Source organism: Neomonachus schauinslandi, chromosome 16, assembly GCF_002201575.2.
Source record: "Neomonachus schauinslandi chromosome 16, ASM220157v2, whole genome shotgun sequence".
Lineage (NCBI taxonomy): Eukaryota > Metazoa > Chordata > Mammalia > Carnivora > Phocidae > Neomonachus > Neomonachus schauinslandi.
In genome coordinates, this window is record NC_058418.1 from 1,818,124 (window position 1) to 1,836,387 (window position 18,264).

Below are 18,264 nucleotides of genomic sequence, written 5' to 3' on the forward strand. Positions count from 1 at the left end.
AGAATAAAAAATATTTTTTTATCTGTTTAATTGGCAACAGATTTTGAGAAATGATAATATTCTTGCTGGGCAGACTAGTTACATAATTTGCAGGGCCTAATGCAAAATGAAATATGAAGCCCCTTGTTTAAAATATGGAAAATCTCGGGGCGCCTGGGTGGCTCAGTTGGTTAAGCGACTGCCTTCGGCTCAGGTCATGATCCTGGAGTCCCTGGATCGAGTCCCGCATCAGGCTCCCTGCTCGGCAGGGAGTCTGCTTCTCCCTCTGACCCTCCCCCCTCTCATGTGCTTTCTCTCTCTCATTCTCTCTCTCTCAAATAAATAAATAAAATCTTTTAAAAAAAATAAATAAAAAAAATAAAATAAAATACGGAAAATCTCGGGTGCCTGGGTGGCTCAGTCGTTAAGCGTCTGCCTTCGGCTCAGGTCATGATCCCAGGGTCCTGGGATTGAGTCCCACATCGGGCTCCCTGCTCGGCGGGAAGCCTGCTTCTCCCTCTTCCACTCCCCCCTGCTTGTGTTCCTGCTCTCGCTATCTCTCTCTGTCAAATAAATAAAAATCTTTAAAAAAAAATTAATTAAAATATGAAAAATCTCAAGATAGCAACAGCAGAGCATTAAACTAAGCTTGAGGCCTTTCTGAGCATGGAGCCTTGTATGACTGCACTGGTTGCATGCCCATGAAGCTGGCCCTGTTGACTTGCAAGATGGCTATGTAATCTTATATATTGAGATGGGAAGAGGAAATTAGTGGAAGCCTTGTATGAATGTACTATTCTACCATGGTTCTTTCTCCTCTCAAACACTTACTACTGTCTGATTCTTTTCAATTAGAATGTTCTGGAAGGTGTGTAGTGATAGCTCATTACGGTTTTAATTCCTATTTCTCTGATAACTAATGTAGTTGAGCCCCATTTCATGTCTATTGGCCATTTAGCTCTGTTTTGTGCAATACCGGCTCAAATCTTTTAAATTTTTTGCTGTTGCTTATATCCCTTTTTCTTACTGATTTGTATGAGTTCTTTAAATATTTTGCATAAGAATCTAGTCCTTTGTATGATGTATGTGTTATAAGACTCTTTCCTTATTCTGTATAGTATAAAGTCACCTTAACTCATTTATTTTTTGAAGTGAAATTCTCCTGTGGTTCATCAAATTAATTCAGTTCATTGTGTTTGGGGTTCAAGTCTCTTTTCCCTTCAGTGCCATTTCTGAAATATTTCAAGCCTGTGCCTGTGCATTTTCCAGATCTGGGGATGGGGCTAAAGTAGCATCTTATCTGGAGATGTGCAAATTTCTGTGTGTGTATTTAGGCATTTGTGTGAAATGAAGTAACTCCTTTTGCTTCAAATCTCCTCCACCCCATTGTCCAGTGCTAACTGTGCAGGCCATTTGTAAGTCTCTCTACATAATTTCTACAGGTCCTGGGTTTCTGTGTCTTTTTTTCATACGATACAACTCTGCCTACCATCTTCCACAAAGTATGTTCTGAAGCAGGCTGCCTTTTAAAGTATCTCCATCCTGTGAAGGGCCAAGCTGTAAAGATGCTGCACATGACAGATGTTTTGGATATCTTGAAGAATCCCCAGCTCTTCCGTCTACATGATCAAGAAGAGAATCCAGAAACCATCCCCATAAGAAATCCAGGGGCTCTGAAAGTTTCTCATCAGAAGTTTAGGGATTTTCAATATCTTTCAGTGACCGGGCCTCACCAAGCTGTGAGCCAAATCCAGGAGCTCTGCCGGCAATGGCTGCAGCCGGAGACCCACACCAAGGAGCAGATGATGGAGCAACTGGTGCTGGAACAGTTTCTGAACACCCTACCAGAGGAGGTTCGGACCTGGGTGAGGTCAAAAAAGCCTAAGAACAGCAAGGAGGCAGGAACCCTGGTGGCCAGTTTGATCCAAGCATGTGAGGAGAAAGGTGAGAGAGAAAGGAAGCCACTAGTCATTTCCATTTACTGAACATCCTCTGTATGCCTGGCATGCAATAGGAGATGTCAAATGAATAAGTGAAAGAATAAATTTTATAATCCAGTCTAATCTGCCTCATATGAGATGGACGAAATTTTGGGTTTTGCTTTTGCTTTTAATATTTACTGTTTCTCTGAGAGTACCCCTTCTCTCCAGCTTTGTTCTTCCCTGCTCCATTTCTTATCTCACCTAAACTTGAGTATCAACACAAAACAAGACAACACACAGGAGGTTATAAAATGTGGGAGCTACGAGGCCTGGAAGTTTAACCTTTACCAAAATTTGGTCTGTTGGAAACTCAAGTTACTAGATTGGAACTAAGGATATTTTAATAATGAAAGAAGAAAGCCATTTACTTCTCATTGTCCTTTGAATAAAAGTGATACTAAAAACAAAGTATTGTTTAGGGGTATTTATATACATATATATATAGAGAGAGAGAGAGAGGGAGGTAGACAGAGAGAGGCAGGCAAGGGAAAAAAAAGTATGAGCATAAGACCACAGTTACCTCTGGAGAGAAGGCTGGGGGTGGACAGGAAAAAGCACACAGGTAGATATAAGTTACTGGGAATGTTCTAGATTGGGGGTTGGGTAGTGAATTCACAGGCATTAATTATACTTAAGCATGTAAATGAATAAATTTAAAGTAAACAAGGTCATGCATGGTTTAATACTGATACCATGAATTAAGGATTATGATTAATCCAGTTATGTGTACCTGCATTTTTTTTAAAGATTTTATTTATTCATTTGAGACGCAGAAATATATATAGAGAGAGAGCATGAGCAGTGGAAGAAGCAGAGGAAGAGGGAGAAGCAGGCTCCCCGCCGAGCAGGGAGCCCGATGCGGGGCTCGATCCCAGGACCCTGGGATCGTGACCTGAGCCGAAGGCAGATGCTTAACTGACAGCCACCCAGGCGTCCCATGTTGAATACTTTCAATGTACTATATTCTAGGTGTTTTATATGTACGAATTTATATAGTTCTCTTAATAGCTTTTGAAACAGGTGTTACCCTTATTCTATAGATGAGGAGACAGAGGCATGTAGAGGTTGAGTAACTTGCCCATGACCCCACAATTCGTCAGGATTCAGACCTGGGCAGCTGGCTCCAGCATCTGTACTCTAATCATGGTGTTATAGTGCCTCAGGTGGACAAGGAGGGTATTGTCCCAGAGGTTAAAAACTTGGCCAGGGGCACCTAGGTGGCTCAGTCATTAAGCGTCTGCCTTCGGTCATGGTCCCAGAGTGCTGGGATCGAGCCCCGTATCGGGCTCCCTGCTCCACGGGAAGCCTGCTTCTCCCTCTCCCACTCCCCCTGCTTGTGTTCCCTCTCTCGCTATGTCTCTCTCTGTCAAATAAATAAATAAAATCTTTTAAAAAATAAATAAAAATAAATAAAAACTTGGCCAAAGGCCCAGAGCTATTGATGGAGCTGGAATTCAGGGGAAAAGAAAGAGAGCTACCTAGGATATGAGAAAGAAACAACAGATGAATAAAGGGTGCACTTGGAAAGAGACTACAGGCAGGGAAGGCCTTCAGGGTTCTGGTTACTGTAGGGAATGTGGCCATCTTCTAGATCGGTGAATGAAAAAGATTTAGGAAAATCTTTAAGAGCTGCCACTTTTTAAAATGCTTGTGTCCTTTATATATGTAATGTTTAAGCCTTACAAGATCACTTAGAAGTATAAGTATTATTTCCATTTTACAGTTGAGAAACTGAGGTTCCCTGGTGCTTATGAGTGGACGGTGAGGTTGGGAACCACTGATAAAGAAGGAATTTCCACTTTATTTGGAAGGCAGTAGGGAGTCATTGAAGGGTTTAAAGCTGGGAAATGCCCAGAGCTCTTTTTTGGAACTTGCTATACTGAAAGGAGAAAAGATGTCTATGGTTTTTCTCTTATAGGAAGTCCAGGACTGCTGCTGTCTTCCATGGCAGGAAGGATGGTATTGGGTGGCAAGCACTGTCTGTGTCTCTGGGTACTGCCAGACTGGACTCAGTTCCATGGTCATTCCTTCTCTCTTCTAGGTTTCCCTCCTCAGGACTTTGTCATCGCAGAAGAGAGGAACACCAACGAACTCCAAAAGGACACAGAGATGTCTGACAATCCCTCATCTGCTGGATCCCAGGTAAGTGAAGCTTTCTTCTAATTTTGTTCTCCAATATGGGGATCTCACCTTCCTGATCTCTAGACCTTCCCTATCGAATTAAATCACATTCTCATTTCCTTTAAGTCTTTATATAAATATCACCTAACTGAGCCTTTCCCTGGCTATCTTATTTAAATTTTTTTTCTGACTTGGGGGGCCTGGGTGGCTCAGTCAGTTGAGCTGCAGACTCTTAGTTTCAGCTCAGGTCATGATCTCAGGGTCGTGGGATTGAGCCCCACCTCAGGCTCCATGCTCAGTGCAGAGTCTACTTCTCCCTCTCTCTCTGCTCCTCCCGTGCTTAATGTGTGTGCTCTCTCTCTCAAATAAATAAAATCTTAAAAAAAAATTTTTCTGACTCTTTATATCTTCTTTCTCTGCTTTATTTTTCTCTGTTGGACTAATCACCATCCCACATACTACACGTTTAACATTTTTCTGCTTTTTTTTTTTTTTAAAGATTTTATTTATTTATTTGGCAGAGAGAGACACAGCGAGAGGGAACACAAGCAGGGGGAGTGGGAGAGGGAGAAGGAGGCTTCCCGCTGAGCAGGGAGCCCGACGTGGGGCTCGATCCCAGGACCCTGGGATCATGACCTGAGCCGAAGGCAGACGCTTAACGACTGAGCCACCCAGGCGCCCCCATTTTTCTGCTTTTTCTATCTCTTGAATTAATTGTTTTGTTTTTTTTTTAGTATTCCATTTTATGCCCAGTGTTGGCTCATTTAAAACAACTCTTACGTGGTTTGCACTGTTATGCTCCTTTTTATGTGTGAAATAAATGGCAGCTATTATAGGGACATGATACTGTTGTGAGGTTTTTTTTTTTTTTTTTTCCAAAATGTTCTCCTTAATGTTCTTGTTAAATCATTTCTTTAAAAATTTATTTATTTACTTTAGGGGGGGAAGGGCAGAGAAAGAGGGAGAGAGAATCCTGAGCAGACTCCATGGAGCCTGATTTCTGATTTTAAAACTCCAGTTAATAGTACTAAATCTATAAATTTTTTAGTGTTGGCAGTTAATATGAATTTTGAATAAAATAGTAAAAAACCTATAATAAAAACCAAATAACCTCCTTAGTAGGAGCTGGGCAGTCAGTGTATGACTTCTACTTTAAATCAGTTGCTCATAGATCTGCATAATGTTTTCCTGAAAACACAGAAGATGTATATTAATAAAATGTGTATCATATTCTTATGTAGTCTTCTAATATCTACTTTTTATTTTATTTATTTATTTTATTTATTCATTTGAGACACAGAGATACAGAGAGAGAGAGCGCATGAGCGGAGAGAGGCAGAGGGAGAGGGAGAAGCAGGCTCCCTGCTGAGCCAGGAGCCCGATGTGGGGCTCGATCCCAGGACCCTGGGATCATGACCTGAGCCGAAGGCAGACGCTTAACCATTTGAGCCACCCAGGTGCCCCAATATCTACTTTTTAAATTCAACCTTAGGGGTACCTGGGTAGCACAGTCGGTTGAGTGTCCGACTGCTGGTTTTGGCTCGGGTCATGATCTGGGGGTTGTGGGGTTAAGTCCTATGTTGGGCTCTGCACTCAGTGTGGAGTCTGCTTAGGTTTCTTTCTGCCCCTTCCCCACCAGGCACATGTGCACGCACATGCACTCGCCCGCTCTCTCTCTCTCAAATAAATAAATCTTTAAATTAATTAATTGATTCAACCTTAGGTTATCAAGACTGTTGTAACTGTAGTTAATTGGTTTGCATTGCTGGAATATTATTCCATTGTGTGACTATTACCGTAATATATTTATCTCTTTTACTCTAAACAGACGTGTGGATTGTTTCTAGGTTTTGGATGTTACAAACAGCACTGTTAAGAATATAAATGTCAGGGGGCGCCTGGCTGGCGTAGCCAGTTAAGCATCTGACTCTTGATTTCGGCTCAGGTCATGATCTTGGGGTTGTGAGATCAAGCCCCACGTCAGCCTCCATGCTGGACGTGGAGCCTGCTTAAGATTCTCTCACCCTGTCCCTCTGCCCCTCCCCCTATTTCACGCATTTGTGCATGCTTTCTCTCTCTCACTCACTCGCTAAAAAAAAAAAGAATATAAGTGTCTCCAAGTACACATGATCAGATACACCTAGGAATATAATCTCTGGGTCCAAAATGGTTTACCAATTTACATTTCCCCTAGCATCTAATAAGAGGTCTCATGAGTCCACATTCTAGACAACATTTGGTATTGCCAGAATTATTAATTTTTGTCAGTTGAATGAGTATAAATGGTACGGTGTCATTTTGATTTGCATTTCTCTGTTTATTAATAAGATTGAATATCTCTTTATGAGCTCTTTGGGTTTTACAGATGAGTCACTGAGACTTAACCTACCCACATTCACAAAGATTGTAAGAACCAGAGCCAGGACTTAAACCTAACTCTCTCTGATTCCTGAGGCTGAGGTATACTGCTTAGCTTTTAATTATGCACATTCATTATTTATAAAGTGGCTTAAAAGGATCTTTTTTTTTTTTTAAAGATTTTATTTATTTATTTGAGAGAGAGAGAATGAGAGAGAGCACATGAGAGGGGGGAGGGTCAGAGGGAGAAGCAGACTCCCTGCCGAGCAGGGAGCCCGATGCGGGACTCGATCCAGGGACTCCAGGATCATGACCTGAGCCGAAGGCAGTCGCTTAACCAACTGAGCCACCCAGGCGCCCTAAAAGGATCTTTTTTTAAAAAGATTTTATTTATTTGTCAGAGAGAGAGAGTGTGTGAGTGCACAAGCAGGGAGAGCAGCAGGCAGAGGGAGAAGGAGGCTCCCTGCTGAGCAAGGGCCCCATGCGGGTCTCGACCCCAGGACCCTGGGTTCACAACCTGAGCCAAAGGTAGACGCTTAATGGACTGAGCCACTAGGGAATCCCTTAAAAGTATCTTTTGCCTTCAATCCAAATTTGTAGTAATTAGCAGCAGGCACTATCTCAGACATATTCCCCCTTCTTTCATACTACAAGACAAAGAAAGGTACATTACTAGGTCCCTGTACCCTCTGGATTAGAACACTTAGATAAGAAGCTTTCTGCCAGGGGCGCCTGGGTGGCTCAGTCAGTCAAACGTCTGCCTTCGGCTCAGGTCATGATCCCAGGGTCCTAGGATTAAGCCCAGCATTGGGCTACCTGCTCGGCAGGGAGCCTGCTTCTCCCTCTGCCCCTCCCCCGCTGTGTTTTCTCTCTGTCAAATAAATAAATAAAATCTTTGAAAAAAAAAAAGAAGATTTCTGCCAGTCTGAATGCTTTATGTTCAGTCCTCTCTCATCAGGCGCCTTCCCCCTCTTTGGGATAATTTCTGGATTTTGACCATTTGGAAGTGTTTTTGGTATTTTAGGAGTTGGTGACTTTCAAGGATGTGGTTGTGGACTTCAGTCCGGAGGAATTAACCTACCTTAGTGCTGCTCAGAGGAACCTCTACCGGGAGGTGATGCTGGAGAATTACAGGAACCTGGTCTCCTTAGGTAAGGCTGCCTTCTCCTTGGAACTTGGTTTCTGCCCACTAGGGCAGTGGTTCTCAACTCTTTTCTGTCCTCACGTCAGGAACATCAGTAATAGTGGTTCACCATGTCAGTGAATTTCAACTCAGATCAAAGACAGTATTTTATTTTATTATTATTTTTTAAAAATGTTTTATTTATTTATTCATGAGAGTCACAGAGAGAGAGAGAGAGAGAGAGAGAGAGAGAGAGAGATAGAGGCAGACAGAGAAGCAGGCTTCCCGCTGAGCAGGGAGCCCAATGCGGGGCTCGATCCCAGGACCCTGGGATCATGACCTGAGCCGAAGGCAGAAGCTTAACCATCTGAGCCACCCAGATGCCCCTCAAAGACAGTATTTTAATATCAAATTCACTCTTACTCCTAATAGGGCCAACACTGAGTACTTAATATGTATCAGGCATTAGTCTAAGCACTGTACATGTCTTAATTCCTTTAATCCTTACACTAGTCCTGTGAGGGAGAGGTATATTTCCTGTTATTTTTATTATTATTGCCATTTTACAGATGAGGAAACAGAGCCATGGGAAAGTTAAATTATCTAAAACCACATGGCTACAAAGTGGCAGGTTGGGATTTGACCCTTAGTGGATCAGCTCCAGAATCTGCTCCCTTAAATTAAATGACTGTACTGTTGGATGGGGGTGGGTTTCATCAGGTCTTGGCACAGTAGAAGGCTCGCAGCGAGGTTTTTGAATGTGAAGGAATTGATGAAAATTTCAGGAGCTCCAAAGGCTTCTACTAGACTTAAAGTTTAAGAGTAAGGGATTGCCAGTCTCTCTTCATATCCAGAGGCAAGGTTGTTTACCTCTCCCCACAAGCTAAAAATTTTTAGTACCAGTGCCAGGGTCTTCATTTCAGTGGCTTTTTGGGGGCCTGAGGTCTCCTGAAACACACAGTCAAACCAAACACCATTCCAATGGCAGTAAGCTGACGCTCTTGTCCTTGTGAAGTCAGAGACCTGTGTGAGGAGATGGAAGTGCCTTACCTTACAAGAGTGTGTAATTTGAGGGATGCCTGGGTGGTACAGTCGGTTAAGGGTCGGACTCTAGTTTTGGCTCAGGTCGTGATCTCAGGGTCCTGGGATCTGTACTCAGCATGGAGTCTGCTTGAGGTTCTCTCTCCTTCTCCCTCTGCCCCTCCTGCTCATGCATGCGCACTCTCTCTCTCTCTCAAATAAATAAATATTAAAAAGAAGGGTGTGTAATTTGAACTGTGACTTCTGTTGGTTACAAAGAAGGCAAAAAGGAGTGCCTTTTCCAATATAACTCTTCCCTCAGTTACCACATTTATGACTTAAAATAGAGGGAATAAGTCAGTTTTACCTTTTTAGCCCTCATGCAGTAACCTGGAGGCATTTCTGTCTTCTTGTGAGGCCTTGGCTTCTTGTATCCCCGAAGGTTTTGGGTTAATGGAGATTTTACATATCACCCAGGACATTGTCTTCCCAAGTGTGGAATGAGTACAGTGGATTATAGAGAAGGTTATTTTAGGTAGTACCTTTTGTTGGCCTTCCATTTTAGTAAAGAGAGAGCAGACCTCAGGCCCTGAGTCTTAGACAGGCGACCAAAACTAGGTAGCACTCAATAACATTAATTTTGGTTGGATCTATTGCTGTATTATCTTTGGGGCTTTTTTTCTTTTTTGCAAATGACTGTGGTTTCTGTTTTTAAGGTTGATATAAACTTCCATTTAAATAAGTGTATTTAAGTTAAAAAGAGAGATGATCTAAAGAAGAGTATTAAATGCTAAATATTACAACAGGTAGCACATAGCTATATAGGGCTAGAATGTGAAGGTCATTAATAAATTTGTCAGTGAAATTGTCAGTATGGCGGGTTCTGGAATAGGCATTGGTGTTACAAAATTGATGAGGATTCCTGTTTTTGTGGATGTTACTAATTCTAGTGGGGTGAGACAGACAATACGGAAATAATGAGGTAGTGTCTTAGTTCGTTTGGTCTGTTATAACAATATCCCAGAATGGGTGGTTTCTAAACAACAGACATTTATTTCTCATAGTTCTGGAGTCTGGAAGTCCAAGATCAGGGTGCCAGCACAGTCAGGTGAGGGCTGTCTTCTAGGTCACAGGCTTCCTGTTGTCTCCTCACTGGGTGGAAAGGGCTAGGGAAACTCACTGAAGCCTTTTTTTTATAAGGGCACTAATCCAATTCATGAGGGCTCCACCCTATGACCTAAGCACCTCTCAAAAGCCTACTTTCTAATAACACCACAGTGGGCTTTAGGATTTTAACATAAGAATTTTGGGGGGATACAAACATTCAGACCACGGCAGGTGGCCTGCAAATGACTGAAGTTTGGGAAACACAAAACTAGGGGAGGGAGAAGGAGCAGTTTAAGACAAGGGGAATGAAGCTATCATGAGGAAGAGAACTTGTTGAGCAGCTGTGACATCAGATCCCCCCAAGCTGAAGTAGAGAGCCCAGCACACTGTTCTCAAGCCCCCTTTTCAATTTTTACTCCAAAGCAGAGTTTTTCAACCTTGGCACAGTTGACGTTTGGGCCAGATCATTCCTTACTGTGGAGGAATGTCCTGGGCATTGCAGGATGTTTAGCGACCTGGCCTCTCTGTACTAGATATCAATAGCCTTCCTTCCTCTCCCTGAACTTGTGACAACCAAAAATGTCTCCCATTTGGGCCAAAATCATTAGAAACAGGCTTCACTTTTATTTTGTGTGAATTTGCATCTTCCTTATTATCTCTGAGTCTTTAGAGCCTAGGCTGGGAGTCGCTGTGGGTGCAAAGTAAAACCCCCAAGTTATGAGTCTCCTTCTTCAACAGGGTACCAGTTCCCTAAACCCGACATTATCTCACAGCTGGAAGAGGAAGAGTCACGTGTGAGGGAGGAAGACAGCAATACAGAGATATGTCAAGGTAAGTAGTGAGGGGGAAGCCCATGGAGACTGGAATTACGGGAAGACAATCCCCCCAGTCAGTCGGGATGGGGGCTGGGAGCTGTTGGTCTGAGAGCATCCCTCAAAGTCCACTCAGGCCAGGGAAATAGAGGGCTGGTAGATGTTCTCATCTCAGGGCTCACAAGGTTTCACCACTTAGTGTGCACTTAGTTCTTCTTTCATCTGCTCTTCCTGTAGTCGGAGCGACTCTCTTGCCTGGTGCCAGGGAGGCCCGTTTCCCTTTTCTCTACTGTTCCAACCCCTGTACTTATTCGTGCCTTTCCCCTTGCAGCTAGACCTCGGTCTTTCCTCTTTAACTGAGACAAGAAAAAACCTTGGCGTGATACCACTCTTCTTTCCACTTGCCTCACATTTTCCCACATGGCAGCTCTTCAGACTTGTTGACACCCAAAGGCTCCCTTTCCCTTCCCTCTTTAACCACCACAATCTGGTTTCCATCCCCTACCTCTGCCAACACACACACACACACACGCACACACAGAGTCTCACTGTATCTCTCTCCGTCTTTCCCTCTCCCTCTCTCACACTCTGTTTCACAGCCCCCCAAAGGTCCCTACCAACATCCTTATGGCTCAAGGACAAAAACCCTCTCCAAACTCTATGGCTACAATATGATAACATTTGTCATCTTTATGAAATCCTCTCCTTCTCTGAACCGGGTCACTATGTGTATCAGCCAGGATCATTGTTGCCCTTTAGCTCCTGTTAACAGAAAACCACACCCAAACTGGTATAAGCCATAAGGGGATTGTATTAGCTTACAATACTGCTCATCTGGGCTTCGGGGATGGCTGGATTCAGAGGCTCAGTGATGTTATCAAGGGCCTACTTTCATTTTTTTTTTTACTCTGCCGACAAATCCTGGGTGTGCTTTCTTGTTCCAGTCTGGGGGTGGGGCAGTGGGGGGAGAGAGAGAGAGAGAGCAAGCGAGCAGGTGTGTCCAAGAAGCATTCGCAAGAGCGAGGACGCTTCTTTCTTAGAAGCCCTTGACACACCTCTCCTCATTTTCAGTGTTCCATTTGGGTCATAACCCATTCCTGAACCAGTAGCTATGCCCAGTCTAGTGGTAATCAATACAGCTTTCCCTGCCTTTTCCTGTGTAGGCAGAGAAGATGTCCAAACAAAATTCAAGGACCTACCAAGGGGACCCCTCTACCTGCCTCTGTGTTGCCCTCAGTGTCTTCTTTACATTCACTCCTTGACTCCTTCAGTCATTCCACAGATATTTATTGAGCCCTTGTGGTGGGCCAGCCCTGTTCTAGGTTCTGTGGCTACAGTAATGATCAAGTCAGACAAAATCCCTTCCTTTATAGTCCTTTCATTCTAATGGGGGTGATAGTTGATACACAGACAAGTAATAGAGTCTGAGTGTAAAGCAGGCAGTGACAAATGGGAAGCCACTTAAGAGAGGTAGTCAGACGGAGGAGGAGCCACATAGAAATCTTGAGGAAGAGTGTTGCAGGCAGAGGGAATAGCAAATACAGAGGCCGCAAGTTTGGAATGAGCTTGGGTGTTCCAGAAAAAGAAAGAAAAGCAATATGGTCTGAGTAAACTGGAGGGGGATAGGAGTTAACGTTGAGAAGATAGACATAGGCCAACTCACATAGGAATATGTTAAAGAATGTGGATTTCATGACAAGTGAGATGTGAAAAAGGTATTAGAGGGTTTTGAGCCCAGGGAATGAGGTAGTATTATTGACTCCTTAGAACTGTGCTGTCTGATGTGACAGCCACTAGACACACATAGTTGAATTTACATGAATTAAAATTGCATAAATTTAAACTCGGTCACACCAGCCACATTTCAAGTGTTCTTTACCTACATGTGGCTAGTGACTATATATCAGACAGCAAAAATACACATCGTTTACCTCATTGCAGGGCATTCCACTGGGCAGCAGTGTCTAGAAAGATCCCTCTGACTGTTCTATGGAAAGTGGGCTTTAGGAAGACCAGCAGAGAAACCAGTCGGGAGCTTGGTATTGCAGGCTAAAGCTGATGGAGGTTGGTGCTGTGATTGTCGAGTACGGTTTGAGGTGTTCTCTATGAGGAGAACGGGCAGAACAGCCGTCTCTTGGTCTTCTATGCGAGTCGTCTCTTCAAAGACCATTTCCTAAAAGATCTAATCCATTGTGGGTCCAGTTATCCCTTTCCTGATGATTTCCTAATCTGCTTTCTGGCTCTACTATTTCATCTGCTATCTGCCAGGAGAGACTGTTGTGTTCATCCTTGTCTCTTGTCAGTTTCTTTCCCACACAGAGCGTTGCCTTTGTAAAGCACAAACTTTTGACTATTACTACTCTCAAAAGAAAATCCAAACTTTTAGCAAAACATTTAAATCCCTCCCAATCTGCATAAGATCTGTTCTGTTATTTTTGGTCCCTTTCTTATGTTTCTACTATAATGATGTGTCTCTGTGAGGAAAGAATAGAGGAACTTTTACATTTCTTTTAGATGGGGAGAAAAGACCTAAAACCAAAGATCTAATTCCAGAGCAAAGCCTGCCTATGGAAGAGTCATCCTTGGGGGCAGGAATGGAGGATCTGATGGTAGGTAACTTCTGCAGTGTCTATGTAGGAGAATCTTCTCCTGATGATCCATCAGATTTGTACCAGGTCAACCAAGAGAAACCTTTGAGTCCTGTAACAATGACTGAGCCCAAGACCCCCACTCAAGAAAGAAGCCATGACCGTGATGATTTTGAGAGGAGCTCATATCTTACTAAGCAATCGGAAGGGCCTCCAGGAAAGGATCCCCAGGAATGTGCTACTCCTGGAATTTGCACCAGTCCCCAGCCGGTGGATGACAAGCCTTTCCTCCAAGAGAACAGATGTGGATTTTGTGAAAGAACTTTTATTACGCAGACAGCTCGTGAGAGACATGAGCAGATCCATACTGGGAAGAAACCCTTTGAATGTAAACGATGTGGAGAATCCTTCTACCTCATGCCACACCTCACCAGACATCAGAGGACTCACCGGAATGGTGAGACGTCCTCTGGATGCAACGAAGGTGGAAAGTCTTTCATCCAGCATGCAAATATCGGTGGCCATGTAAGAATTCATAGGCAGGAAGACTACTATGAATGTTCCCAGTGTGGCAGAGCCTTTATCCAGGATGTGCATCTTTTCCAACATCTCAAAGCCCACGAGGCAGCAAAAGCCCTTCCACCTGGGTTGCCCCGCATTAAGACGTATTTAATTCGGTATCAGCGGAAACATGACTATGTGGGAGAGAGAGCCTGTCAGTGTTGTGACTGTGGCAGAGCCTTCAGTCGGACTTCACATCTCATTCAGCACTACCGAATTCATGCTCAAGAGAGACCTTACCAGTGTCAGCTGTGTGGGAAGTGTTTCAGCCGACCCTCCCACCTCACCCGCCATTATCAACTCCATTCTCAAGAGAAACCTGACGAGTGCAATCATTACTAAAAACCTCCAGTCAGAGAACATTCTCAACATCTTTGGCTCCATCCTGGGGAGAGACCCTCTGAGTGCTCTGAATGCGAGAATACCTTCCTCCAGCTCTCACAACTTAATGACTTGAAAACTCATCATGATGTGATAAAAAAAATGGCGAATGGTTGCAAGGGTAGAGAACAGCCTTTTGCAAAAGAAGATCCAGCACACGTATCAGTAGTCACACAGCTGAAAATCCTTACAAAGAATATTTTTGTTGCATAGGAAAGAAGTTAATAGATTTTGCCTTTCTTTTGGTGGTATTCGTGGAATGGAAAACTTTCATTTTGACACCCTGACAAAAATTTTGTGACTGGCCGTTGGACTCCAGACAGGCAGTCTGTTCCCAGGTTTTTCTAGGAGTGTTTACGTACAGCATCTTCACCATGTGGGATGTGTCAACACAGAGCGTGGTAGAAAGATTTTCAAGGTGTGCTTATATTGATTCGTCCACAAGGCTGATGTAACTGGCAATGTGTTTACATCACACCTCATAATTCACAAAACATTGTCATGTATATTATTTTATTTGATCTTTTAAGGAATGCTGCAGTGTACCTAGTGGGCATTTTATTCTATTTTTACAGGCAAGGCGAACTTGGAGCTCCCAAGTGGTTGGTTGATCTGACCTAGGTTGTAAGTGATGAAGTAGGAAATGAACCCAGGCTTTGTTTTATTTTGAGATTTCATGAGGTATTTATGTCGTATCTTGATGTTTGACCCTGGTTTTCTTTACTCCTGCCACTTTCCTCTCTGAAGAAAAGGTGCAGTGCTCTACTGCCTTCAGCCATCTTCCTCTGTAGTAGTCCCAGCACCGTTTCATGTGAAATCAGACAAGGACACCTACAGTATTAGAGGTTCAGAAAGTTTTCTTAGGGTGAAGTATGATAGCCACTTCCCTTGAGATTTAGGATTAGAGGATGACTTTCTGAGACTAATTCAGGGAAGTGTATTTTTGCTGAACACTTTCTTGTAAGTGTTCTTGTAGGTCATCAAACGGTTACTAATCAAGGAGAATCTTTTTTGTAGTTTCCTCTGGTTGTCTGAGGGATTAGGGTTTCTTGTTTCCCTTTTCCTTTCTTTAAAAAAAATCCTGTTTGAGAACTTTCTTGGGCTGTGGCATCATGAGCACAGCGAACTTCACCTAAAATCCTAATTCTATGCAGAACACACTTCGCTCTTTAAAGGTATGAGCCCAGAGTTGCACAAAAATCTCTTGAATGCCATATTGCTATAATGTTAAAAGCTTTCCATCACTGCCTTGACCGGTGGTCAGATACAGAGACACATGGTAACCAGTTGGACCTGGAATCCCAGAACCTGATCCCTTGCCTGGTAGGGTGACTTTTTGCTGTTGTTATTCACTGCCCTGCTTTTTCTCATCAGCCCTTTTTAAGGTTGATCTATGATGCGTGGCCCAGAGTCATGAAATTAAAAGCAAACATTACTCGTCAGAACCTGATGAGCCAAACGAATGTTAGCCGCACAAGCTCTCTTCATTTCCAAAGTTCTTGATGAAATAGCCCTCACTGGCAGGCCCTATTTTCTCATGACAGTCTACTCTTCAACCCACTGTAAACTGGTTTCTGATCCTGCCACCACTCCCACAAAGGAACAGGATGTCAGTGCATCTTAATTGATGGTGATACTGATTAGTCTTGATGCCTTGATTTAAAGTGCTGTCCACTGGGTTGTTCTTTAAAGTTACTATTTATTTCTCTTTGTAATTAATAAGTATCCTAGCGGAGAAATTATGAGACTGTGCAAGTACAGATCTTCCTTGACTTACGATGAGATTTTGTCCTGATAAACCTATCGTAAATTGAAAATATTGTAAGCTGAAAGTGCATTTAATATGCCTCACCTACTGAACATCATAGCTTGGCATATTCTACCTTAAAAGTGCTCAGAATACTTACACTTGCCTATAGTTGGGCAAAATTATCTAATACAAAGCCCGTTTTATCATTGTGTTGAATATCTCATGTAATTTTTTTTTTTTATTTGAGACAGAATGAGAGAGAGAGAGAGAGCACATGAGAGGGGGGAGGGCCAGAGGGAGAAGCAGGCTCCCTGCCGAGCAGGGAGCCCGATGCGGGACTTGATCCCAGGACCCTGGGATCATGACCTGAGCCGAAGGCAGTCGCTTAACCAACTGAGCCACCCAGGCGCCCAGCATCCATTTCTTTCTTTTTTTTTTTTTTAAGATTTTATTTATTTATTTGAGACAGAACGAGAGAGAGAGAGCACATGAGAGGGGGGAGGGTCAGAGGGAGAAGCAGGCTCCCTGCCGAGCAGGGAGCCCGATGCGGGACTTGATCCCAGGACCCTGGGATCATGACCTGAGCCGAAGGCAGTTGCTTAACCAACTGAGCCACCCAGGCGCCCAGCATCCATTTCTTTCTTTCTTTTTTTTTTTTTTTTAAAGATTTTATTTATTTATTTGCGAGAGAGAATGAGAGACAGAGAGCACGAGAGGGAAGAGGGCAGAGGGGGAAGCAGACCCCCCGCTGAGCAGGGAGCCCGATGTGGGACTCAATCCCGGGACTCCAGGATCATGACCTGAGCCGAAGGCAGTCGCTTAACCAACTGAGCCACCCAGGCGCCCTATCTCGTGTAATTTATCGAATACTATACTGAAAGTGAAAAACAGAATGACTGTATGGGTACACAAGGGTTCTAAGTGTCTTGGCTTTTTATCTTGTGATTACAAGGCTGACAGGGAGCTGGGGCTCGCTACCACTCGCTGCCACTGCCCAGTATCATGAGAGAGTCTTGTACCATATATCATTAGGTGCGGAAAAGATAAAAACTCAAAATTTGAAGTACAGTTTCTACTGAATGCATTTGCTTTTGTAAAGTCATTGTAAAGTCAAAATATCATAAGTTGAACCATCATAAGTCGGGAACCACCTGTATCCAGTTTCTCCTCAAACTTTTACCCACTAAATTTTAGCATCTTGCAAATAGATCTTGCCTACAGCCATTGTGACTCTGTGGTATTATAAGGCAAATTTCTATTTCCCTCATTCTTTCTACATTTAGTAATTAGATTTCTCCTGTGAGGAAGTTACCCACCCTATTTATTTATTCAGTAATTTATTTATAGCAGTATGAATTCATGGATATTTATTTTATTCTATGGGCTGTAATTAAATACTATTTATTTTGTTCACATTCTTCCAGTGTTGGCTATTGGGAACCCTTTCAGGTTGGCTCCTGGGCCTTCTTAACAAGCTGCCAACCTTTTCTGAACACTTTTAACTTGCTACACCCTCCTTAATTTCTCTCCCTTCCCCTCCAGGAATTCCCTGTATGACTTTTTGATGGATTCTACCTCCCATCTTGTGAAATCAGCTTCTTTCCCCAGGGCCATCAGTTTACTCAGGCCCCTGTCAATCTCAGTCATTTCATTTCTCCCCTCGCCATTTTTGCTAAATCTACATTGTGATTCACTTAATACATTTTTTCAATTGTCTTCTCTCTGTTTTTTAAATTTTAATACATCTACTTTATTTTTTAAAAGATTTTATTTATTTATTTATTTGAGAGAGAGCACGTGCCAGGGGAGAGGCAAAGGGAAAGGAAGAAGCAGGCTCTCTGCCAAGCAAGAAGCCTGACGTGGGGCTCGATCCCAGGACTCTGGGATCATGACCTGAGCCGAAGGCAGACGCTTAACTGACTGAGCCACCCAGGCACCCCTTAATACATCTACTTTAGGAGGAAAATTTTAAATCACCTCAAACAAAGGGTTTTACCCGGGCCATAATCAGATTTCCCTGATAGCTGCTAAGATGTCTTTTTACAGTTAGCTCATTTGAATCCAGATTCAGACATGGTCTACAAATTGCATTTGGTTGTCTGATCTCTTGAGTCTTAATCTAAAGCAGTCTCCTCTTACTTTTTTTAATGCCTTGTGTGACCCCAAGGATGATGTAGAGATACACCTCCTTCCTCTTCCCACCCAATTCCTAATATATCTAACAGTTTTAGTACTCTTATATTCTGGTTTAATTTTTAATTTGAAGGCACTTATTTTTAAAACTGTTTATATTGTGGTAAAAAGCACCACATAACATAATATTTGCCATCTCAAACATTTTTAAGTGTGCAGTTCAGTAGTATTATAGTCACATTATTGTTCAACAGATCCCCAGGACTTTATCATCCTGCAAAACCAAAACTCTATACCCATTAAGTAGTAACTCCATATTTCTCCCTTTTCCCAGCCCTGGTGACCATCA

At 43.0% G+C, this 18,264-nt stretch overlaps 1 protein-coding gene across 1 annotated transcript; it reads left to right on the forward strand.

The window, feature by feature from the left end:
- The first annotated feature begins 1,544 nt into the window (after positions 1-1,544).
- ZIM2 (zinc finger imprinted 2) lies at positions 1,545-13,993 on the forward strand. Its single transcript, XM_021682281.1, has 5 exons — positions 1,545-1,923; positions 4,003-4,103; positions 7,465-7,591; positions 10,429-10,521; positions 13,017-13,993. Exons 1-5 carry the CDS (start codon positions 1,545-1,547, stop codon positions 13,991-13,993), a joined length of 1,677 nt encoding a protein of 558 aa, XP_021537956.1.
- Positions 13,994-18,264: the final 4,271 nt, after the last annotated feature.

What these genes read in the sequence shown, in the direction of transcription:
- ZIM2 (XM_021682281.1), top strand. Translation starts at nt 1,545, where the DNA reads ATGCTGCACATGACAGATGTTTTGGATATCTTGAAGAATCCCCAGCTC. An exon ending in CCTCATCTGCTGGATCCCAG is followed by an intron (nt 4,104 to 7,464) that starts GTAAGTGAAGCT and finishes TTGGTATTTTAG; the next exon opens with GAGTTGGTGACTTTCAAGGA. An exon ending in CAGGAACCTGGTCTCCTTAG is followed by an intron (nt 7,592 to 10,428) that starts GTAAGGCTGCCT and finishes CTTCTTCAACAG; the next exon opens with GGTACCAGTTCCCTAAACCC.